The sequence below is a fragment of the Gobio gobio genome (assembly GCF_949357685.1).
Source record: "Gobio gobio genome assembly, chromosome: 12".
In the NCBI taxonomy this organism is placed as follows: Eukaryota; Metazoa; Chordata; class Actinopteri; order Cypriniformes; family Gobionidae; genus Gobio; species Gobio gobio.
Genome location: NC_137105.1, coordinates 42,205,557 through 42,230,967, shown reverse-complemented (window position 1 = coordinate 42,230,967; position 25,411 = coordinate 42,205,557). Strand labels below are relative to the sequence as shown.

Sequence of the window (25,411 nt, the reverse complement as noted above, 5' to 3'; positions counted from 1 at the left end):
GTAGATTCACTGTGGTGAGAGACTTTGTAACAACGTTTTAAGTGCCTTTCATGGATCTTGGAAGTGTCAATGTACAGAATGCCAATGGAGGCCTATCTGAAGCCTTTCTCAGCCATCAGCTTTCAACTAAAATATCTTCATTTGTGTTTCGAATATGAACGGAGGACTTACGGGTGTCCAACGACATGAGGGTGAGCAATTAATGACAGAATTTTCATTTTTGGGTGAACTAACCCTTTAAGCTTTTCTTTGAGAAAAGAACAAAGAACGGCACTGAAGTCATTGTTAGAAAAGGAAAATGTGTTCGGAGTTTTGCAGACCGCATACGGCGAAAGTTTAATCTATCAACTAGCTCCGCTTCACCTTCTTCGTTGCTCTGGTTGATTGTAGCGCTATCCTATTGCGTGCAGAGGGAATTTGAAAGAGAACCGTTTATCCCGCCCCTCGGATTGAGCCCTGCCAATAGTGAGTTCCCAGACCCAACATCTTGATGTGGGTCTGGCTTGTCAGGCTAGTTAACTAATGTTAACTAATACAACCCTATTGTAAAGTGTTCCCGAATACTGAAACTAGTTTTCATGCAATCATTTAAAATGTTCTAAACTTAAGCTAGAAATAAAAACTAAGATGACTGCATATTGAGCTGGGATTGAAGATTATTTTAGCATTGAAAAAATCCCAAATCTCCTTTAAAAACCACATAATTTATTCAAAAGTCCCAAATCTCCTTTAAAAACCACATAATTTATTCAAAAGTCAAGTTCAGAGTGAGATAAACCACTTTTTCCCTCCTCTTCTTCCTCTCAGACGGTGTCTGACATAGAGCGGGGATGGATCCTTGTGAACAAAGAGCAGCACAGACAGCTGAAATCCCTGCAGGAAAAGGGCTCAAAGAAGGAGGTACGGCTGAGCTCCACCACACACGTTATTTGATCTCCCTAGTGTCTTTGAGCTGGAAAGAAATTAACTGCTTCTATTAAAGCTGAAATCCATTCTCAGACCTGACTGTATAATGGTGAAGCTTTGTTAATCTAGTAATTTGTGTCTGTGTATCTAACTATGTTTTCTCCCACAGTTCATCAGATTGGCTCAGACACTGAAGTACTACGGCTATATCAAGTTTGATCCCTGCATCACAGATTTTCCAGAGAAGGGCTGTCATGTTATAGTTGGTGCCGGCAACAATGAACTCAACTTTCATGTCAAACTTCCCAGCGAACAGATGAAAGAGGGCAGCTTCAAAGTCACGCGCATGAGATGCTGGCGGGTCACTTCATCTGTAAGTTTGATAAAAGAAGTCTTTTACCATAGAAAGTCTTTGATTATGTCCTAGAGTCCTTGATTATGATTTCACTTTTTTTACTTTAGTTAGCGTGTAATGTTGCTATTTGAGCATAAACAACATCTGCAAAGTTATGACACTCAAAGTTCAATGCAAATAGAGATATTTACTTTTAAAGAAATCGCTTTTTAACAACTACAACAAGCTTCTTCCCGGGTTGGTGACATCACAGACCCTACGTCTTTTCACATTTATTGCAATACAGTAACTACATAACACAAATGAAACAGCATGTAATAAAAGCAAGATGACAACATAAGTTATAACCATAATTAAATTAAACTATACCTGTTCTATCTTCATGCAGCATATTTCACATCTGTGATTTTGACCAATAGGAGCACAAAAGCTCTTCCGTACACAGCTTTCAAACATGCCGAAACGAAAGAAAGACAATGGTATTGGTGCTGCTAGGTAATATTATGCAATAGAGGAAAGGTTTGTGGATATTTTACATCAAGTTATCTTCGGAGGATTGACAACCCATACTGTCCTCTTTGTGCAATCCAGGAACATGCCCACTGTTGGGTTTTCTTTCTTTTTTGGGGCTTTTCTGACGTCAAAAAAGACGCCAGTACAAAACACTGCTGCGGTAGCCATTGGCTGCTTCCGAAATCACGTACTTCCCTATTATATAGTAGGCGAAAAACAACATGTGACAAAAGTACGTCTGCAAAAAGTACCCAAAAGACCAACTACTTCCGGCAGGATTCTTAAGTGTGCATCCGATGGACACCTTACTATCCCATGAGGCCACGGGAGACGATTTGTGAATGGAGGTGAAGCTAAATAACTGACGCTGGTAGGTCACATGATAAGGGCAACATGGCGAATGTAGTACATCCGGATCACATTCATACTATATAGAATGTACTTTTTAGCGGCCTTGAAGTAATTACTTATTCAAAATAAGTACCTACTCAAGAGAGTATGCGATTTCGGATGCAGCCATTGTTTGTTTACGCCCTTGTTCCCGGAAGTCATTCACTAGTTCTGCCGCCTTGATGACATCACGCACATTGTTAAAGACAGCAAATGTTGATTGGTCAGAAAGCAATGTGCAGTCTGACATCAGTGTTGCCAAGTCTGTGGTTTTCCCATGGAATTTGGCTACTTTTAAGCTGTTGCCACGGATAAAAAAAAAATCTGCCGGTTGATTTCCACCCCTGTAAGATTTCGGTGCTCCAACACCCCCAAAACACCCTCCAGACGTACAAATTCAGTGAAGTATTCGGCCGCCTGATGGAAAAAAAAAACGCTTTGGGCTACTTTTGACTGGCCATTGGGTTACTTGTGTTAGTACCAACAATCCTGTCTGACATGTTTCTTGTCCACGACACAGCAAGAATTTAAAAGTCAAAATCACATAATCGCACAGTGACCATTGTAACAGACAAAAATATTGTGTATTCTGAACCCAGCATTAAACAGCAAAATCATACAAGTTTAAGATTAGATTAAAACTGGTACTGTTTAGTATCTTGTTGTCAACATTAGACATTTTAAGTGTCTTGCAGAGTCTTGATTGGCACAAAAGTTTGTAATTCAGCAGTTTCACAGTACCAGAGTCCTTTCTTAACCCTTAAAGACCTAGAAAATTTTTGGGGCGCCTGACTTGCCTCTACTTTTCTTTGTTTTTCTCACCCATTCTAGCAGTTAGCATCAAGTGTCATATATCATTTTAAACAAGAGAACATGAATATTCCATCTAGCTCATTTGAATTCCATATTTTACATTTATTTAGTCTGAGAATGGATTAAATTAATAGAATTTTAAGAAAAACAGCAGCAAAAATTTGGTTTTTTTAACTGTGAACTCAAAGAGAACTTCATGAAGTTTGTATTTTTTCCTTTAGAAAGTTAGACTTGGTTGTTTTAGACTTCCAGATGAAATTTTGTCTACATGTAACAATCCCTCAGCAAGCCATTTATTATAATATTATTCTAGGCGTTTTTGAGTGATAACAGGTGTATTTTATTTACGGACAATGTAGATGTGTCCAAAAAAGTTCAGGGAGTAAAATAAATAGAAAGATTGTTATATAATAACCGTGTAAAACTGAAACGGTGTAAAACACAAATTACTTACAAATAGAGAAATATACTGACTTTTGTGTGCTGGGCTATGTGAGAGAGTGCTGTGTCTGCATGCGCTTATTTTCATGTACGCAAATACACAAGCACTTTCATGGTGTGTCAGAAAGACATGTGATTGGTGGTTCAAAAGACCAAACACTATGTTTATTGGTTGAGTTGATGACAGTTTCAACAAATCTGGGCACAGCAGGGGTGGGACTAAACAACAATCGTTTCTGTTCATGTTTCTGTTTGGCTCAGGGGAACAACCCAAATGTGTTTCCTTGACGAATCAATGCTGCAGATTTTGATGACGCATCCACGCTTATCACGGAACCTCTGAATAATCAATCGTGAGAAACGTGATACTTCTGAAAAGCTGAGATTCTCCTCTTTACAGTGCATTTTAGATTGCATACAGATTGGATTAGCGGTTTAAAAGTTATTAAACATTTTAGAACGCTAGTTATTTTTAGCCGCCGGCGGCTGTCTAGGTCTTTTAAGGGTTAAAGTATGTGAATAGTTAAAGGAACACTCCACTTTTTTTTTTCAAATAGCACTTTTAGCATAGCTTAGCATAGATCATTGAATCTGATTAGACCGTTAGCATCTCTCTCAAAAATGACCAAAGAGTTTTTATATTTTTCCTATTTAAAACTTGACTCTTCTGTAGTTAAATCGTGTACTAAGACCGACGTAAAATAAAAAGTTCAGATTTTCTAGACTGATATGGTTAGGAACTATACTCTCATTCCTGCGTAATAATCAAGGAATTTTGCTGCCGTACCATGGGTGCAGCGGCGCAATGATATTACGCAGCACCTGAAAATAGGCTAACTTCCCTCAACATAACCAACGTGACAACCTGCTTGCACAGGGAGCATGCTGGGGACTATTTTCAGGTGCTGCGTAATATCATTACGCCTGCTGCACCCATGGTATGGCAGCAAAGTTCCTTGATTTGGTCTAATCAGATTCAACGATCTATGCTAAAACAGCTACAGCCAGACCCGGAGATCGGCTGAATGGATTCGAAAACAGTAAAACTCAACTGTGTAACTTAAGGGAAGTTTTCAAAAAAAGTGGAGTGTTACTTTAAGAGAGGCTCTTGACCTGTGAGTTATGTTTTTGAAGAAAGAACTGTATTTTTTAGACATTAGACACTTTTTTTATTTTATTAAACAGGCAGCTAGTATTTAATTTTCTGTTAGCCTGATTTAAAATCTTTATAAAAAAAGACTTATTAAATTAAAATATTGTTCATGAAAATAAAGGCAAAAACTTTTAAACCCCTTATTTTTCCAAATGATCTGTACTACTTTTTACAGCAATAAAAACTTCCTTTTACATCTCCAGGCAACTCTTCCCCAAATTCTTTCTATGACTGTCCCTTCAGGCATGTCTGGTTGGTCTATTTCTGAAAATGGGAAGTTGCAACTTGGATGACCAAAAAGCCACTTACAGCAGGAAAAGAGACTCTCTTTGTCTTGTTGCTCTCTTATAACTGTCAGCTACCACACACTCGTCTTGTTGCTCTCTTATAACTGTCAGCTACCACACACTCGTCCATCTTTCCATTCATATTTATTTCACGGGACTTCATGGTTTTCTGCAGCCGTATTAGTACACTAGAATTGGGAAACAAAATAAAGATGATGTAAATCAACATTCTAAAATGGATGAATGTGCGTTCTGCTGTTTCATTAGCACTTAGGTTTGGTCTTTTCCCTAGAAGAGCAGAGTTTGTGTTACTAGTGAGCTCAGAATGGCCGTCCTGAGATCAAGACTAGACGATGAGGATGCTGGGACTGCATAGCCATGTCTTTCTAAGATTTTTCTGTGTCGGTGTAAATAAGTTGTCTGTTTTGTGTCATCTGAGAAAATTCTAAAGAGACACTTTTGTGATTTGTGCTCGTCATGCAATGTAATCATGAGGGCGATGACATTTAAAGCATAGCTAATGATGACTAATTGAGCTTTGAAGGTAATTGCCATGCAGAGGAGTTTAGAAACGGCCGCTGTAATTGCCTCGACACAAATAGCAATGATTATCATGATCGTATTTGTGATGACCTGGCTTGACTCTACAGCAGGTGCCTGTGGCCAACGGTACCGCAAACCCAAGCAGTTCCAGTAAATGTGATGTGAAGCTAGAGCTGGCCTTCGAGTACTTGATGAGCAAAGATCGTCTGCAGTGGGTCACCATCACCAGTCCACAGGTCAGTGCAGAATCATTCGTCAGAAGATGCTAAAAATAAATAAGTGATCACTGAGGTTAGACCACTGGACTAAGGGACTTTTTGTTTTTTTCCCCCAGGCCATCATGATGAGTATCTGTCTGCAGTCTATGGTGGATGAGCTAATGGTGAAGAAATCTGGCGGAAGCATTAAAAAGGTCACTAAGTCTATGTTTGCTGCCTTGTAAAGACCTGCCAAATATCTGTGGGAATATCTTTCAGTTGGTTGATGTGTCTCTGTTTGTTTCGTTTTTGTCTCATGGAACTGACATGATAAACCCTTTCAGGATAATAGGCTTAATTTGGCATATGTGAAACTGGATTTTCAATTAAATGAATCGGACTGTCAAAAGGAAGCGCCGCAAAAAAAGGCCTTGAAATTTGTTTCAGTGCAAAAACAACTTTTTGTTGTTTGCAATTTATTGCAGTTTAATGATAACTATGAAAAACAATTTCTGGAATAATATGTATTGATAAATCCTGCACAATAAGACCAGGAGTGTGAATTACGAAGACAAATGTGGTCATGTTCATTTGAAGAGCATTCTCTCTTTTACTCTATGTTTGTGATTGTGATGTGTTTCCAGCAGATGCAGAAGAAGCGACTGAACGGCACGTTCCAGCGGTCTGACAGTCAGCAAGCTGTGAAGTCTCCTCCATTACTGGTGGGCATGGAGGTTTTTGCTAATACAGAACACCTCTGCTTCTGATATGGAAGATGTACCATTGTTAATATGCGATTTTTGCATGAATGTTTTTTAGGATTCCCCTGATCCCAGCTGTGAACAAGTAGTCAAACTCTCTGTAAGTTGTTTTTCATTTCCTTATAATCAACTTGCAATGTAAATATCTTCTATACTGTTTTATACCTGTGTTATTTTAGTATTATTTATATACTTCGCTGTTTGGATTTTAATTGGCAAATGCTTTAGAGTCAATGATTGGATCATTATTGCAATGATTTTTATTTTTCTAGCATGTTATATGTTTGGCAACAGTTCTTCCAACCCTAATTGATGGAGTTTGTAGCTTTTCATTTCTTAAACAAGCAGGTAGGAAGACACATCATGGCCATATTCCAGGATGACAATGTCAAGATGCATCGGGCTCAAATTGTGAAAGAATAGTCGGGAGGGAGCATAAAGAATAATTTTCACGCATGAACTGGCACCTCTGAGTCAGGACCTAAAATTCAGGTCTGTGCAGGGATGTGCTAGAGGAGACTTGACAGAGTGCTGGACTCTTACATTGTCAATACAGGATCTGGACCAAAAATTGATGCACCTCTTGATGGAAATAACGATACGAAATAATGATTTTAAGGTCCTGACTAATGCTGCGTTCACACCAAATGCGAATAGAGCGCCAGGAGCGAGTGATTTCAATGTTAAGTCAATGGAAATGCGCGCTGACGCGCGTCTGGAGGTCCTGCGGTACGAGGTACGCAGTTCGCCCGGCGCGATGGTCGTGATTACGCCTCATTCGCGTGAATTGAGCGTCTTACGCGATACGGCCGAGTGGTGTTTTTTTGTGCATTTACGCGTTTGAAGCAAATTCGCGTCTGACGCCCGAGTTGAAAAATGTGAACTTTGCCGTCAATTCGTGCTGCGTTAACCAATCAGGAGCCTGCTTGCTGCTGTCACATGGTAAATTTATTAACTTTAGCCCTTCAAAATCAAATAGTTGTATCCCTGCCAACCTTGGCCCCTTTGCCCCTTATGTTAAACCCCATGCACATAACCTGGGTGTTATTTTAGACTCTAATCTTAACATGGATAAACAAATATCATCTGTTGTAAAGACCAGTCTTTACCAGTTAAGAATAATTTCCAAACTTAAGTCTGTTTTGTCATATAATGATCTGGAAAAAATCATTCATGCTTTCATAACTTCCCGCCTAGACTATTGTAATTCGCTTTACTTTGGTCTCCCTCTAACTATGGTGGCACGGCTTCAGATGGTCCAAAATGCAGCAGCTAGGATGCTCACAAACACAAAAAAGCATGAACACATTACACCTGTCCTGGCTTCATTGCACTGGCTTCCAGTCACATTTAGGATACAATTTAAAATACTGCTGATGGTTTTTAAAGCTCTTCATACCCTGGCCCCCAGCTACATAGCTGATATCATCCATCCCCATGTAGTCTCCAGATCCCTTAGATCCTCCACTCAAGGTTTTCTCCATGTCCCATGGTCTAGACTTAAGCAAAAATGTGACAGAGCCTTTTCTGTTGTTGGTCCTCAGCTGTGGAACCAACTCTCACCTGACATCAGAAATGCGCCTTCACCTACAATATTCAAAACCAGGCTCAAAACTTACTTATTCACATTGGCCTTCCCTGTGTTTTAATTGTCCTACCTTGTTATGTTTGTAACCAAGAGTTTGTTTTTGTCATTTTAGCTTAAATCATTTATCTATGAGTGTATTTATCTTATCTTATTTCTTATTCTGTGATTTATGCGCTATGTACAGCACTTTGGTCAGTGCAAGCTGTTACATGTTCTATACAAATTAATTTTACTTACTAAGTGACGTGATGAGAAACCTGCATAATTTAAAAATACTACGATTGTGTCACAAAATGTAGTTTTAAGACTCTTTCAGGTGAGAATGTAGTTGTTTAAAGCTCAAATCTGTTGTTTATTAATAAAGAGAGCGCCTATTTAAAAAAATCATCTTGTGTTTTTGGAGTTGTGAGATCCCGTTGATCAGCAGCGCTCATAAACCCCGGAGAGAGCAGCCTTTCCTCAGCTTGTCCTTCTGACGTTTGTCGCTGGCTCGGATGTCTCTGTAGTGTTTAAACATGAGATATAATTCATCTTATGTTGATGAAACGGCTGATCTTTGGTGTCATGAATCTATCATTTGTTGTCTGCCAAATCGTTTTGACTGAGGGCAACGAGAAGTTTCATAACTTTATTTTTTTAGGATATTTAAATATACATGCAGTGAAGATAATGTAGGTAGTGCGTTGCCTGGACCACATTTGTGTGGCTATTAATGTTTAATATATTAAGTGAAAAGAGGCAGAGTGGTGTTTTATGACATATTTCTCCTATCTGTCTATTTAGCTTCAAACGCTCGATTTATACGCGCGTCCAATTCGCTGTGGATTCAAAAATGTTCAAGCGTCCAACTAGACTCGATTTTGACACTCTATTCCCGTTTGGTGTGAACGCAGCATCAGAGGTGCCAGTTCATGTGTGAAAATGATTCTTCATGCTCCCTCCCAACCTTTCCTTCACAGTTTGAGCCCGATGCATCTTGACATTGTCATCCTGGAATATGGTCATAATGCGTCTTCCTACATGAAAAGCTACACACTCCATCAATTAGGGTTGGAAGAACTGTTGCCAAACATATAACATGCTAGAAACATAAAAATCACTGCAATAATGATCCAATCATTGACTCTTAAGCATTTGCCAATTAAAATCCAAACAGCAACTTTTTTTTTGGTCTGGCAGTGTATATCTATATATATATATCTCTCTGATGAGCCAAAACATTCACAGGTGAAGCCACAAATTAAGGTCTGGGTAGATTTAGATGGTAAGCAAACAATCAGTTCTCGGAATCAATGTGTTGGATGCAGGAGAAATGGGAAAGTTATAAAGATTTGAGTGACTTTGACAAGGGCCAAATTGTTATGGCAAGGCGAATGGGTCAGAGCATCTCTAAAATGTCAAGGCTTGTGGGTTGTTCCTGGTCAGCAGTGGTGAGAATTTACCAACAGTGGTCTGAGGAGGGACAAACCACAAACCAGCGACAGGGTGTTGGGCGTCCAAGGCTCATCGATGCACGAGGGCAATGAAATCCCTATCTGGTCCGAGCCAACAGAAGGTCTACTGTTTCAAGTCTCATCAAATTGTAATGATGGTTATGGGTGGAGTGCATCACACTCTACTGCGTATGGTGCTGTGAAGCTGCCGACCAATCTGAGCGCCTGTGATGACTCGTGTCCACCGTCGAAAGAGCCTCCAATGGGCACACGAGCATCAGAAATGGACCTTGGAGCAGTAGAAGGTTGCCTGGTCCGATGAGTCCTGTTTTCTTTTACATCACATGGCCATGTATGTGTTTACCTGGTGAAGTGATGGCACCAGGATGCACTGTGGGATGATGACAATTTTAGTACTTTTTAGTTACTAGTAATTTTTTGGTTGTTGTAATTTTTAAAGGGTTACTTCAGCAATTAGCATTAAGCTTTGTATCAGTAGAAACCCGGTAGTATATTCGAATGATCGTGCCCCCCCTCATATCCCCCAGAGACGAGAGATTTATGTATTTTATGTCTTGAAAAAACCTCAGATGATGCAAATATCGTCATTTCCGCATGTTTTCAACCCGCCCATAGGGGTGGGATTATGGGATCTCACTCGCAGAATGTAAAATGAGCACGGCCGCTCGGGCATTGATAACGAAGCAGTCGGAGCAACGCGAGTGTTTTCAATGAATTCCTATGAAAGTTAAGCTTCCATAAGCATGAACTGAAAATGTGCCAGACTGGACACGCACCGTGAATGAATGAACGACAATGCGGCCGTGAATGAATGTCGAGCAGCTGTGCTCATTTTAGTTTCAGTTTTGAATTGGCGTTAATTCAGGGGCGGGTTGCTTGAATTGTAGGTTCATTAGTCTATTATTCTTAATGAAAAACACATCAACAAAACGGTACAATGACAAACTCACTTAAATAGGCGCTTTTACATTTCACTTTGAAACCAAATCTTCCGCGATCACCTGGTCTGTCAGCTCCTCACTCTCGTGATGAATGAAATCTGACTCCTGCTGCGTTTGTGCTGCGACTCTCGTTCGGCTCACGCTGTATTGAAAAGACACGTTCAGTTTTTAATTGCAGTGTCTGTTCTCTAACTGAACTAAATTATTTTATTACTATAAGAATCAAAACGACGGTGGGGTGGTGACGCGGTGGGCAAGTGATGTAACCGGTGGGAGTGGCCTTGTAGGGGAGCGAAGCAAGTGCATTCTGAGAGTTGTTGTCTTTCATCCATATGAGCCAAAAATGCATTTTCTGGCCTTTCTCAGTCTAGAAGTCACCAACTTGTGAAATAATTTCACATTTCTACTACATAAATGACCCACTTTACATACCCATTCATTTTTCCAGCAGTGAAGTATCACTTTAAACTTATTTTATTTCAGTTAGTTGCCAAGGCACAATTTCTTTTTAGTTAAAGGGGCACTTCAGCGCTGGGAATGAATGTGTATTTAAACTGCCATTTATGTAGTAGAAATGTGAAATTATTTTTGAACTTGGTGCCTTCTAGACTGAGAAAAGACAGAAAATTTATTTATGTCTCATGTGGATGAAAGACAACAACTCCCAGAATGCACTTGCTTCGCTGCCCTACGAGGCCACTCCCAAAGCCACGGCTACTGGTTATCACTTGCCCAATGTGGCACCGCCCCAACGTCGTTTTGATATTCATAGTAATAAAACAATTTTGTTCAGTTAAAGAACAGACACTACAATTAAAAACTGAACGTGTCTTTTCAATAAAGTGTGAGTGAGCCGAACGAAAGTCACGTCACATACGCAGCAGGAGTCAGATTTCATTCATCACGAGAGAAGAGCTGAGCAGAGCTGAGGTCAGCACAGCATTCATTCAAGGCGCGTGTCCAGTCTGGCGCGTTATCAGATCGCATATGGAAGCTAAACTTTCATAGGAATTCATTGAAAAGTTGAAACACTCACTTTGCTCCGCACCGCTCCGTTATGAATCCCTGAGGTCGAGCCGAGCGCATTTACATTCTGTGAGTGAGATCCCTTCCCTATGGGCTGAACTAGCTCCTGTAGTCTCTAGCCTCTGGCCAAAAATCCTGCGATGACGCAAAATGATGATATTTGCGTCATCGGAGGATTTTTTCCAGAAATAAAATGCATAATTCTCTCGTCTCAGGGGTATATGAGGGGGAAAAGTACCATAATTTGAATATACTACCGGTTTCTACTGATACAAAGCTTAATGCTAAATCACTGAAGTAACCCTTTCACTTTTTCATCTAATAATTATATTTTATTTTATTTCAATGTTTTTTTAAATGAACAAAATATGTTTTAATAGTTAACAAAAACCTGTTCTCTTTATGTTTTTATTTCCACAGACCAAGCTGTCTTCTGTCTCCCTGAGAGGACTTAGTTCTTCCAACTCAGCCAGTGACATCAGTGGCAATGATTTCCATGGAAACTACGCTTTTGAAGGAATAGGGGACGATGACCTGTGATGGAGTCGTCCTCATAGACTGGACTGAAGGAGTCGGATTCATTTTGCGGTTCTCTGCGTGGAGTGTAGTTATAGATGCCCAGTTCTGCAATATCGTAACCCCTTTCTGAAAGCGTCACATTAAGGGTTCAAGTAATGGCCTGTGAAGTCTCTCATTGGTTTTATGAGAGGCCTCAGATTCAGTGCTCACTCAATTAAAGCAACAAAAATGGGATAATTTCAGATTTGAGGCACGATTGGAGATTTCAAAGGTTAAATGAATAGAGGGTTACATAAGCACCTCGGGGCAAGTTACTGCATTCAGGAAAGATGTTAATTTAGGCTGTGATGAAAGTGAATCGTACTTCCTTAGTAGAGACACAAAACTGTGCTTTTCCTCTCATATGTCGTCATCTTGCAGGCACAAATTCCTGTCATCTCATTTTCTCTTGCTCCTGAACTGTAGTTTGCTTATTAGAGCAAGATCCATACCAGCAAATTGTGTTGCTATGTTCCTTTTAAAATCTATCGAGGTTATTATTTAATAGAGAAGTGGTCTGCTTCGCATCGTGCAGTGTGCCAATGTTGCTCAACCGATTGTGTGGTAGCGACCTATAGCTTGGTAGATCTCCCTGTTTTTTTTTTTTCTTTTTCAGGAGAGGTAATCTCGCAGCGAACTCGACCTGATGCCTACTGCATATTCATTGCATATCCTAGATGAAATTGTGGCCTGTTTGTTCTCTGCCTTACGCTGATTCAACCGCCTTACATTTCAACTTCTCAAAATGAAAATAAAATGTAGCGCCGGACACAAGTTCTCTCATTCTGGCCTCAGCTGTGTCCTGAATCTCGCTTCGTTTTGGTGTGTTCAGCAGGCCCACTTGCACTAGCTGAACTTGTTTTTTTTTTTTTTTTTGCACAGTATTAAGAAAGTTAGATGGCTTGGGTATTTATTGAGATATTAAATGTGAGGAAACATCCTGGAACATTCGCAAAAGGTTTGTAGGTCTGTCCTTTTTGTTTTTTTGCGTTTTGTCTGTGTTCTGTTATCCGAACCAATATATTAAAAAGGTTTGTCATAAATGCCAAAATTATAATTCACTAAAGCATTTTGCACAAAAAAGTAAATTCATGGTAATGTCACTTTTATAAATGTACATGCAATTTAAAAAAAAGTATTCTGAATATTTACTAATACCTGTATTATCTTTAGTATATTACAAACAAGTACAGTTGATCAAATATAATCCAGGCTGTATAAAAAAAATAGATACTAACATTTATCAGTTTACAAAAAATTGTAAAAAAAAGAAGTGTTTACAAATTTCACATTTAAATTTCAGTGATTGTCTTTGTTTTGAAGAATATCATTCCAGACTTTCATTTTTCATTTATATATGCATACACGCATACATATAAAATCCATTTTGTATTTTACTAAATACATCGTGGCAATCATCTCAGAGGACTGTGATCACATGGTGCTTGGGAAATGGCTGCATCTCACATTTATGCTGGGGTTTTGACTGCACTGATAGTCATACTGAACGAAATGCCCATATCCTTCATCCCAGATGATCCCCCCCATGTGCAGAATGTTTAATGTTCTCATACTTTGTGCTGTGTGCCTGATTATTTTTTTTTAAATGATGACTGTATTTTGTGATTGCCATGTTCAGTATGTTCACCAGCAGCAGCATCATCATCTAGGATGAAAAGGGTAAACCGTCTGTACTCTTAAATCTTTTACATCTCTCATAAAGCTTATGAGCATGATTTACTTTTTAAATCATCACTTCATTTTAAATCCAAGAATGGAAATTAGAGCCTTCTGGGTTTCAATAAATTTAGGTGCCAAACAATGCTACTCTGTGTATGCGAGTTGTTTTCTCTTCCTTGGTTTGATAACGCTTGCATGATGGGTATTTCAGCATGTCAGATTATCATATATGTGCAGGGGTGCACATTACTTTTTTGGTCTGGTTCTCAAGGAAGAACCTGGAGATTCTGCTTGGTACTCACAAATATTACATGTTTAAGGCCCTATGAAATGTTTATTTTTTTTTTTTTTCTTACAAATTCTGTTTTCTGTTTTAAGATTTATGGATAATTTAATTAAATTGCAATAATCAAAAAGCATACCTAATTAATTATAACATGTTAACATATGTTTTCCCTCATAAATTCTGTGTTGTGTATTTTCAGGTAGTCAAATGAAGACGTTTATCTTAATTTATCTTTTAATCATGAAATTATGCAAACTGTTTTTTGTCAAACAGCGTTAAAATTAAAACATGGCAGACAAATTGTGATTATTCCTTTAAAAAAATTGTGTCAGAATTGTGAGATATAAAGTCAGAATTGTGAGATATAAAGTCAGAATTGTGAGATATAAAGTCAGAATTGTGAGATATAAAGTCAGAATTGTGAGATATAAAGTCAGAATTGTGAGATATAAAGTCAGAATTGTGAGATATAAAGTCAGAATTGTGAGATATAAAGTCAGAAGTGTGAGATATAAAGTCAGAAGTGTGAGTTATAAAGAATTGTGAGTTATAAAGTCAGAATTGTGAGTTATAAAGTCAGAATTGCTTGATAGAAAGTCAGAATTGCTTGATAGAAAGTCAGAATTGCTTGATAGAAAGTCAGAATTGTGAGATATAAAGTCAGAATTGTGAGTTATAGTCAGAATTGCTTGATAGAAAGTCAGAATTGCTTGATAGAAAGTCAGAATTGCTTGATAGAAAGTCAGAATTGCTTGATAGAAAGTCAGAATTGCTTGATAGAAAGTCAGAATTGTGAGTTATAGTCAGAATTGCTTGATAGAAAGTCAGAATTGTGAGATATAAAGTCAGAATTGCTTGATAGAAAGTCAGAATTGTGAGATATAAAGTCAGAATTGCTTGATAGAAAGTCAGAATTGTGAGATATAAAGTCAGAATTGCTTGATAGAATGTCAGAATTGCGAGATGTAAACTCACAATTGCGAAATTCTGTGGTGGAAAAAAGCTTCCATAATTCCGTCTGCATTGTCTGCATCGCAGAAATCATAGGGCCCCAAAAAGGCCAACTAGAAAGACATTAAACAGCTAATAATCAATGAACACGCGTATCATCATGATTGCTATCTTATCAGAGATTGAGAAAAATCCTACTCCATTAAGTAAACATGTCCCTGTCCCCAAAAATGTTGGCATGCAAAAGCGCTTCCCTACACATTTTCTGCTGTGCACCATTTATTTTTTACCACTCATGCGCACCAGACGCAGTGACTCCTGATTAGTACAATCCCATACAGGAAACCTACCACAAAAGGTGCTAGATAAAAAGAAAACACTATTTAGCATGAAATTTTGACCTCCTATATCATCAACATCAATCATCATTCAAAGATCAAATTGTGCGAATTTCTTTTTGAGCTTTGGGCTCAGACTGATTCTCACAATCTTACAGCATGAAGATCACTGCAAGAGTTGTTGGCGCTCTGGTGCTGCCCGGGGCTCTGTCTTCATTAGCATGTGTACCGGTGCTGTTCACAGCCGAGCGCGGGGAGGATTACAGCTCTCATTATGAAAGTGTGAGGATTACATACTGCCTGTCTCAGCATCTTAATCACATCCTGCTGGTCTAGTAACTTCAGCTCTGTGACTGAAAGATGACAAGTGAACTGAGACAAAGAAGTGAAGCAAGTCTCAACACAAACAGTTTTAATTGAGGATATTTAAGGCATTAATGAAACCACTGCATAATAACATGAAAACACTCAAGCACCACACACCTACAATGTTTCAAAGTTCAGTCATTTCTTGGCAACCTTAAGGTTTAACTGCATAATAGGGTTTACCGTCGTCCTTCAGTATAGCTAACAATGCCACGGCCGGGTGGCAAATACATGCCAAACATTCCTCGGAGATAAAAAAATCACATACAAAAATAAAAGCTCTATGTTCAGCATGACACACGAATCCACTACGCAACATTTTGCTTCAAGTAAACTCAGACAAATGCCATTTTTCACAGTCAATAAAACACACAACGATAAAAGGCAACACGATCCCCCAGAATTATTGAGAGCAAAAACAAGATGATCAAAGATCGCAACATAATGCTCCTCTGCGAAGGCATTTTCACCAGTATGGTTGAGAAGACGGAAAAATGATCTATTACATAAAACCAAGGTAAACTTAAGTGCATGCAACTTTGTGCCAGGCCGAAAGAACAACTTCCTGTGGCAGTGGTGCAGTAGTGTCTGTTTGGCACTGATAAATGAACCACAATCAGGCTCAGGACGCTCTTAGGGAGCTTTGGGTAACACAAACATTTTGCCTTGTTCAAAGGCATTAATCAGGAATGTCCGATCCTGCTCCTGGAGGACCACCTTCCTGCAGAGCGTCAACCGGCTCCCACAAACATGTCAGGAAGTTTCGAATAATCCTTGATTAGCTGGTTCAGGTGTGTTTATTTAGTCTGCAGGAAGGTTGGACTTCCAGGAGCAGGATTGGACAACCCTTCCATTAGGACATTCAGGTATCTGTCTTTAATTTGTGCATGACTTCATGTAGCAGCTTGTGAATAATTCCAAAAATAATTCTGGGCACAAAAAAAAGGTGGACAACAAACAAAGCTTACAGTAAAATCTCATATGGACGACTGTCTTGCAAGAAGAGGCTACTCCTCTTCCTCGTCCTCCACCTCTTCCTCATTTTCAGGCATCTGCACTTTAACCCAGCCATCCGTAGTCAGGCTGTGCTTCTTCTGATGCCGTTTGTAGTTGTCCCAGTGGCCAGTGGTGTAGCCACACTCTTGGCACTTGTGGGGCTTTTCGCCCGTGTGGCGCAACATGTGCCGCTTCAGGTTCATACTCTGATTGCAGCTGTAGTTGCAAATTGTACACTGAAATGGTTTGGCGCCCGAATGCACCCGTTGGTGCCTCTTGAGATTAGCCAGGTTTCCGCAGGCATAGTCACACAGGTGGCACTTGTAGGGTTTCTCGCCGGTGTGCACTCGATGGTGCCGCTTTAGGTTGTCGAAGTGGGCGGAGGCGTAGTCGCACTGCGGGCACTTGTATGGCTTCTCTCCGCTGTGGGTCTTCATGTGGCGGGCCAGGTGGTTCGGGTAGTGGGTGAGGAAGGGGCAGGCGGCACAGGTGTAGACCTTGTCCCCTCGCTCAGCGGGGCATCCAGTTGTGTCCTTAGTCAGCATCTCCAGGGTGCACTTGGCGCAGATCTGGGCAGAGGATCCATCCTCGTCGTCCAGGACCATGCCGCACAGGCGACAAGTGAAGGGGAAGAACATGTGGGGTAGGGCGGCAGGTTCAGATGGAGCCTGTCCTGACTGCAACACCCCCGTCGATGACTGCTGTGCAAGCCTGAGGTCATCGAAGGTCTGCAAGTAGTTCCCGTCTCTTCCCACGTGGGGACGCGAGACAGACTGCACAGCACCTGCAAGTGAAGGATGTTGAATTACAACTCTTTGTAAAACTCGGTGTAATGTAGAACAAAGCAGAACCTTACTTACCTTCGGTGGGGACGGGAGCCGCTTCTTTTTCCTTCTGACCCACAGTAGTGTGATTTAAACAGTTGCCACTGACAGGCTGAGTGGCACTCTGACCGGGGCTTATGGCTGTATGCATGCGCTGGTGCCTCTTCAGGTTCCCTAAGGAACTGCATGCAAAAGTGCAGTGATTGCATTTATAGGGCTTTTCTCCGGTGTGTATACGCAAGTGCCTTTGCAGGTTCACTAGCTGTGCCGATGCATAGGAGCACAGCGGACACCCGTATGGCTTTTCGCCGTTGTGTGTCTTCATGTGCCTCTTAACGTGGTTAGTGTAGCGCGAAGTGAAACCACAGAGCGTGCATGAGTGAAGCTTCAGGGAGCCATCCTCGCCACCAGCGCCCTCATTCCCTCCCCCTCTAGACTCCACTTGTAAGCCTAAGCCCGCGCAGAGCTTCCTGTCCACAACGCCATCCGCATTCCCTTTGCAGCAGCGCATGCAGTAGGGCCCCACCAAGTCCATACCGGGTCCCAGGGGGTCTTCCAGGAGCTGACCACAGCCCCTGCAAGAGAGGTAAGAGGGAAAGGCAGACTCAGAAACCCTCTCTTCACGCTCGCTTTCGGTTGCGCGGAGGTCGTCAGCGTCACTCTCCATACTGAGGCGGCTGAAGGGGGAGCTCTCCTCGTCTCCCAGGGAGAATCCGGGCAGACTGATGTCAGCTGTACAGGACCACAGCAGGACACTGCATTACATTATGCAGCTGTATAGATACGTTTGCTGCAATCTGAGACAGTGTGTAAGCATTCAAATACAACAATATCTGTAGTATGTAAAGTTCCTAAACGGTTTAGGAAAACCCCTCCTGCAAGATCGTATGGTCTCAAAAGTACAACAACTACAATGAGAGTACAAATTCTGCACAATATATTTTCTCGCATTTATACTTACCCCCTAAGCAAGAGCACAAATGTTAAGTAAATTCCGATAGAAACAATTGAAAGGTGGTACGCCAACAAAACAGTCTAGAGTGTTTCTGAGACGCTTTCCTTCTGCAAGCGTTGTCCTCACACACATGCAATGTGTAGAAATGTGTGAGTCTGAAGTCTGAAGAGGCCTTTATATGGCCCGTTTCAGAAACCCCAGGTGGATGATTACCCAGCCTAATGATAATGATGATGACTATAATGGTACTGCTGATGATGATGAGGGGGAGATGATGATGATGATGATGATGATGATGATGATGATGATGATGATGATGACGACAACTATGATAAAGACCCTGAGAGGAGATGATGATGATGATGATGATGATGATGATGATGACTAAATGCCTTATTATAATGTGTCCTTGATGGTGATGACTGTCTTGATGACCCTTATATATAATAGTAGTGGCACACTGTATTTTTTCCTGATTTGCCATTTTGAAATGGTATGTTCTGTCAGAATACCAAAACCAGTGAAATTTTTCTTGGACGGTAGGCTCTCTTCTCCCATCTGTACATGAAAGATCTGCTTGCTGACAGACAAAATGCAGCACGTTTGCAAAATGGCGCTAACATTACACGTCAGTCTTTGCAGTTAATGTCCCTTCCCATATTGAGCACATATGGCCCTTCATGAATGCCAGCAATACATCATCTAAAGCATATGTTTTAAATCCTCAGGACTTGTCAGTAGCCATCATATAATAGTCACAGTCAAGTAATTAAAGGCACAATATGTAATTTTCACAGCTAGAGGTCGCTTATTCAAACCAAAGGCATAGCTTGATGATGCCTTGATTTCGCGGGATCATTCACCTCAAAAGAATCTGACGGGACTTGGGCAGAAATCATATTCATGGATGAGTTAATGTATTAAAGATTTATTAACGTTACTGTAGTATGAAGCAGGGTGGGGCTGAAAGCCGTTGGAGCAGAACGAGGCTGTTGCAGCATTTGCTAATGACAGCAAACAGTTGCTCATCTGTCTAATAAAACCATAGAATGTAAAAAAAAATGGACATAGTGTCCGTCACCCATAGGATTCTGAAGAGCAGTTTTGAAGTGTAAAGTAGGGTCAAGCTGGCCGTTGCCATATTGGCAGCGCGTCACCACACGTCCCACCCGGAAAACTGAAAATGGGCAAAGGGGCGGGACGTGGGCGGAGCTGAGGTGACGTGATGACTGACAGACAGCAGACAAACGACAATCCACCTGTCACTCAAAGTGGCCACGCCCTTAATTATGCAGAACTTTAAGGCTTTATATAGTGTAAACAAATTAGTTATAAAAAAATTCACCCCCCTCACAGTTGTCATGAAGGGCAAAATTAGCCGTATAGACCAAAACCACAATTTCTACCAGGCTGTAAACATGTTTTTCTGCTGTAAAGTTGGGCATTTTAAAGGATTAGTTGACCTCAAAAGGAACATTTCCTGATAGTTTACTACCCCAATGCCATCCAAGATGTCCATGTCATTCTTTCTTCAGTGGAAAAAAAAAAAAATTTTTTGAGGAAAACATTCCAGGATCTTTCTCCAGACAATGGACTTCAATTGCAACCAAAATGTTGAACGTCCACATCAATGCAGTTTCAAAGCGCTTCGAAGTGCTTCAAATGGTAGTGCGCGATCCCAGCTGAGGAATAAGGTCTTGTCTAGCAAAACGATCTGTCATTTTCAAAAAAAAATTCAAATGTACTGTAAGTGTATATACTTTTTAACCACACTTGATCATCTTGTGCTGGTCTGCAATGAGCCAGGCATCACATAATGTACGTTGAAAAGGTCACACAGAACGTGGGCGGAAGTACCGCCCCATTGTTTACAAAGCGAACGTTCAAAGACTAATACAAACGCTTTTTAACAAAACAACGATAAATTAAATAATTAATATGTCATTCAACATACAATAAAATTTGAACGATCCTCCTTCTCCACACTTTTAAACAATGGGGCGGTACTTCCGCCCACGTTCAGCGTGACCGTTTCAACATTCGTTATACGTAATGCCCAGTGTTGGGGAAAGTTACTTTGAAAAGTAATGCATTACAATATTGCGTTACTCCCTTAAAAAGTAACTAATTGAGTTACTTAGTTACTTTTTAAGAAAAGCAATGCGTTACGTTACTTCTGCGTTACTTTTTAACTGCGGCTTGCTTTTTTGTTTAGTTTTTTAATAGCAAAAAAAATCCTTTTTTGTGCAAATGTAAAGACCTCTTCATACCAAAATTGAAATAATAAGCCTCAGGCTGAGATAAAAATGCAAATTTACGCATGAACCATACTGCCGTGCTGTGCTGCCATTCTGGATAATGGAAGAATAGGATGCAGGAGAAAAACGTTTTACCAATATAAACAAAAAATCTAGTAATTTTTGCTCATGGCTAAACTGAATCAAAGATCAGCAGCACGACATTGGTCAATAAAGGTAGATTAAATGCATACAAATATTTGTTTTATTTAACATTTATATATTTGAGGTTTGCATAGTACTCTGATTTTGCATTTGACTGATGTTATTAATTTTGAGGAGTACTGAATCTTTATTGTGCAAGTGAGATGAATAAATGCTCACATTTAGTCTAGAACTACAATCACACATTTACACACAACGCCTCTGCACTTACTCTCGATTTTTCTCAACATGGGGACAGGAGAGTCAGTCAAATAAACAAATAAATGTGAAAAAGTAACTTGCGTTACTTTTTTGAAAAAGTAACTCAGATATTTTGTTGTAAATTTGAAAAGTAATGCGTTACTTTACTAGTTACTTGAAAAAGTAATATTATTACGTAACTCAAGTTACTTGTAATGCGTTACCCCCAACACTGGTAATGCCTGGCTCGTTGCAGACCAGCAAAAGACGATCAACTGCGGTTAAAAAGTATATACATTTAAGATTTTTTTTTCGTTTCGCTAGAAAAGACCCTTTTCCTCAGCTGGGATCGCGCAGTACCATTTGAAGCACTTCGAAGCGCTTTGAAACTGCATTGATGTGGACATTCAACATTTTGGTTGCAATTGAAGTCCATTGTGTGCAGATAAATCCTGAAATGTTTTCCTCAAAAAAACTAATTTCTTTTCCACTGAGGAAATAAAGACATGGACATCTTGGATGGCATTGGGGTGAGTAAACTTTCACATTGGGGGTGAGGAAATTTTCATTTTGAGGTGAATTAATCCTTAACATGGGACTCAATGAGATTCTGCTCCCTTCTGGAGCCTGTCTCTAGCGGCCAGTCAATGAATTGCAGTTTAAGTCACTTCTGTATTGGTTTCAAGAGAAACTGGGGGTTGCCGCTTGTCTGGCTATCACCAGACCAAGCTCAATGTAAGATTGAACATTGGTCTGGTGAGTCTGCTCTGTATTTTCAACTGCACAAGAGGCGAGCATTATTCAAATGACACTGTACGTAATCGATTAGTAATCCCTGGTCAGACCTTCTGATTAATTAATAATACACACACTCTGTTCGTAGACAACGAATTTCAGTCAATAGAATGTAAGGACTGTTTAAAGGACACATGTCCGCACAGTCGAGAGGTCTTCTGTTAGTTATTATGTAGGTAAATACATATAATTATAGCTACATAAATATTCGTACCGTAATCCAATCAGACCACAAGAGGCGTGATAAACAAGCATAATTCAAATGACTCTGTATGCAATTGGATAGTCCTTCAACCAATCAGACCACAAGAGGCGTGATCAACGGGCAACAACCCATCGCTTCTCAATCCAACATCGTGTTAAATCCGCCAATAGCATGCCAGGAGGATAAGCCAGTCTGTGATTGGTTCACGCAAAAGTGTAACAGAAGCAGTAGAAATGAATATACAGGTTTCCAGACTGAGTTGCAGGGCGAAATCAAATCGCCGGCAGATCAGGCCGCTTGATTAAAACACACAATATATGAAAGAGTATTTTGTGTTTTCATGGTTTCTACAAAATAAAACCGGAAATCGATGGTGGCGCAGGTATGATGTCGTGACGTACGGACACAGTTAAAATTGCTGATTTCTCTGGATTTAAACATTGTTGGAAACATTTTGGATAATGTACAGAAAGTAGTAAGTACACAAGTCAACAAAATATATAACATTGTTCTAGTATTTTTTTTATATATTTTAATCCAAAAATCTTACATATTGTGCCTTCAATTTTAAAAAGTAATTTTATAGAGACTGCTTTCGCAAATTAAACATGGTTTTCAAAAAAAAAAGTTAAAACATTCACTAGAAATTTCTTTGTTAAATTCTATAACATATAATTGTACAATTCCTCAATATTTCCAGATTTTCAATGACAGTGGGAACCCTGTAATATAACATATAATTGTACAATTCCTCAATATTTCCAGATTTTCAATGACAGTGGGAACCCTGTAATAAGAGCTGGTTTCCAAAATGTGGTCTTTGAAATAGAAAAAAAATATTTTATGATTTTCTTAGCATGAGACAGGTTGTACCAAGGGAACTGGCACAATTCTCATTCAAACAGTGGCACAGATTAAAATTTAGACAACAAGAACAAGTCCCTACCAAAGTCGAGAAACTCGGAAACTCAAGTAACTCACCTGAGAACTTTTCAAGGCCTATGATCTTGTTGTCATTGTCAGGATCTGAGAACTCGAGTTCTTGTCCCAGGAGAAAGTCGCTCTCAAAGGTAAGGCTTGCTGGACGTACAGTGCCTAAACCATCTTCAGAATCCACTGAAAGCAAAGGGTCATGGTTAAATACAGCAGCATCTGTGTCTATTGGAAGAAGATCATGCAACTTGACCTACGCATATTTGTATGTGAGCCATTTCAGTCCTTGCCTTTGTGATAATGCGTTGATGTTAATGTGTGCGATATATTATTATTGCAGTTATTTTTTGTTATGATATATTTTATCCTTTATTTTATGTTATCAGCTATTAAATTAAATTGGAACTAAGGCCCTGTGAAACTCATTCAGCAGCTGTAAAATTCATACGAAGAATACTGAATCTTCCATTTATTGTACAAACAAGAAGATTTAAAGGAAACTGCACACCATCTTGTGGGATCATGTTCATTTGTAACAATTACAAATTAATCAACTCTCATCACTTTGGCCCAGTGGAATTATATATATATATATATAAAGTATTTAAAGTAAATTATACTTTTTTCACACTCAAGTCACAATTTATGTATTGCGTTCAATAACATTCTGGGGTCAAAATTTAATTTTAAACATTTTCAGGAGACAATGATCGGCTCCAATTAAATGATATTTTTATTATTATTTTTTGCATAATTTACAGTTATGACAAAATTACAGCTTGATTGGAAATACAATAACATAATTTGTGACATCTTGATTTTAAGTTAGATCATAGTTCATATTTCATTTTATTTTATTTCATATTTCATTTTCTCACAACAGCGAGATCTTAACTTTTAAAAATGTCATAATTTCTTTAATGAATTTTCATATTTTAAGTTACAAGTGTAAAAAAACAAAAAAAACAGCTACTATACATGAAAAATAAAAGTAAAGATAAATAAAGAAGGCAATGTTAAATGTTTCCAAGACAGTTTTAATGTGACCTTCATATAACAAAAAAGGAAAATAAGAAACCCATTATGCAGTGCTGAGTCTGGCTTTACTGTAGATTTACTGCCATCTACTGGACAGCATTGAAAATGTTGACCACTTTTTTTAAGAAGAAAAGAACAAACAATGAACAACCAATACTGTAGCAGCAGGCTATGTTAAAACTAAAGCAAGTCAAATATTACTCAATTATTTACCATGACAGTCTAAATCTAAAATGACTTCCTACACGTGTAAACGGCTAAATTCAGGTCTTCTTCATAATCGGACACAAACACAGAAATAACTCCTAGTTTTGTTAGTCACATAATACATTTCAAGACACCGTATACACAGCATATATTGTCATCAGAAGAATCTTGTCTGACACCTGGAAGCACAATTCAAAATCAAGATGATCAAAACAGATGGCAGTGTGCAATTATGTTTCTGTGAGACTTGACAATAAAATTAATAACTATGTAATTATAAAGTATTACAATTATATATAGTTTATAATTATATTAGTACAAACTCTAACCACACAGCCTAGATGTCCCTGCTATTACTATAACAAAGAGGCTGCTTATTGATAGCTAACATTGAGGAGATTTTGGCCAGATATGTCAAAGTTTAAATGGCTCAAGAGCACATGACAGTTTTAATAACAAGGCAAAGACCACATGAGCAGTTTTTATAATCTTTCTGTGAATTAGTAAACACTTACGAAAACAAAACGCATGTGAGAGGAATGACGCAAATCATTTAGCCGACAAAAAAAAGCAGCTTACACTTGACAGGTTGTGGATTCTGCTGTTTTCTTCTTGGCATCTTCCAGTCAGCCTTTTTATTTGCAACCTCCTCTGGATTCCCTCGCAAATTATCAACTCATTCTCCAAAGTAGCCTTTGAAAGCATTGAAATAACAGACGTTACTGTACTGACACGCACGTCAACATAACCTCTATAACAGATACATGGCGCATTTAGGGGCTAACATGCTAATCTTACAGTGTCATTTAACGTAAATAAGACTGGCGTTATTTATAGCACATAGATATTTTAAACTCGTAGTGCGACAGAATGCATGTCTGTATTCGTTGTGTAAGTTAACACGTACTATTGAATTGAACGACTCTTTCCGCCCAGCCTCTGCGTTTATTCTGTCGATATGTAACACACAAATCTAAACACTGAACTCCAGCTATATTGTCAAGCTCAGCAGATGTCATAAATATACCTGCTCCTTCTGCCTGACACGTCAAATAACAGTTCCCGTCGAGGCAAAACAGCGGCGTCTGACGGTGCACTACAGCTCACGGTCCGCCATTCCATAACACAGCGACCACAAAGAAAGGCAATTAATGCTCTTTTTTCATAACTTAATTGATTTCCAAATTGCCATTGTATACATTTTTCTTCCGCTACGTTGCGTATATCCGTTTCCTCGGTTACGCGTTTCCGGGTAACGTTACGTTGCAG

General features: G+C 39.4%; 2 protein-coding genes across 6 annotated transcripts in view; one reads left to right on the top strand and one right to left on the bottom strand.

The window, feature by feature from the left end:
* The window catches only part of snx17 (sorting nexin 17), a 42,119-nt gene extending 27,930 nt beyond the window's left edge, over window positions 1–14,189 (top strand). For 2 of the 4 annotated variants that reach the window (XM_079831977.1, XM_079831979.1), the window contains exons 9-15: window positions 808–900; window positions 1,076–1,279; window positions 5,509–5,637; window positions 5,736–5,813; window positions 6,246–6,320; window positions 6,418–6,459; window positions 11,789–14,189. In XM_079831977.1, the coding sequence (XP_079688103.1) occupies window positions 808–900; window positions 1,076–1,279; window positions 5,509–5,637; window positions 5,736–5,813; window positions 6,246–6,320; window positions 6,418–6,459; window positions 11,789–11,908 (741 nt within the window). In that variant the 3' untranslated portion in view covers window positions 11,909–14,189. Of the gene's footprint in view, window positions 1–807; window positions 901–1,075; window positions 1,280–5,508; window positions 5,638–5,735; window positions 5,814–6,242; window positions 6,321–6,417; window positions 6,460–11,788 lie in introns of all 4 variants that reach the window. The other 2 variants (XM_079831976.1, XM_079831978.1) reach the window with 1 other exon arrangement.
* Window positions 14,190–15,578: 1,389 nt separating this feature from the next.
* Window positions 15,579–25,382, bottom strand: znf513a (zinc finger protein 513a). 2 transcript variants are annotated; one of them, XM_079831970.1, is made up of 5 exons: window positions 25,170–25,382; window positions 24,722–24,835; window positions 22,946–23,080; window positions 17,404–18,099; window positions 15,579–17,327 (listed from the first exon to the last, which is right to left on the bottom strand). In XM_079831970.1, exons 2-5 carry the CDS (start codon window positions 24,759–24,761, stop codon window positions 16,555–16,557), a joined length of 1,644 nt encoding a protein of 547 aa, XP_079688096.1. In that variant the 5' UTR covers window positions 24,762–24,835; window positions 25,170–25,382; the 3' UTR covers window positions 15,579–16,554. The 2 variants fall into 2 exon arrangements, with proteins under 2 accessions (XP_079688096.1, XP_079688097.1); XM_079831971.1 differs by having other exon boundaries at window positions 25,050–25,357.
* Window positions 25,383–25,411: the final 29 nt, after the last annotated feature.

What these genes read in the sequence shown, in the direction of transcription:
- znf513a (XM_079831970.1), bottom strand. Translation starts at nt 24,761, where the DNA reads ATGCCAAGAAGAAAACAGCAGAATCCACAACCTGTCAAGT. An exon ending in AGGCCTTGAAAAGTTCTCAG is followed by an intron (nt 18,100 to 22,945) that starts GTGAGTTACTTG and finishes GGTCCTGTACAG; the next exon opens with CTGACATCAGTCTGCCCGGA. An exon ending in GGCTCCCGTCCCCACCGAAG is followed by an intron (nt 17,328 to 17,403) that starts GTAAGTAAGGTT and finishes CTTCACTTGCAG; the next exon opens with GTGCTGTGCAGTCTGTCTCG.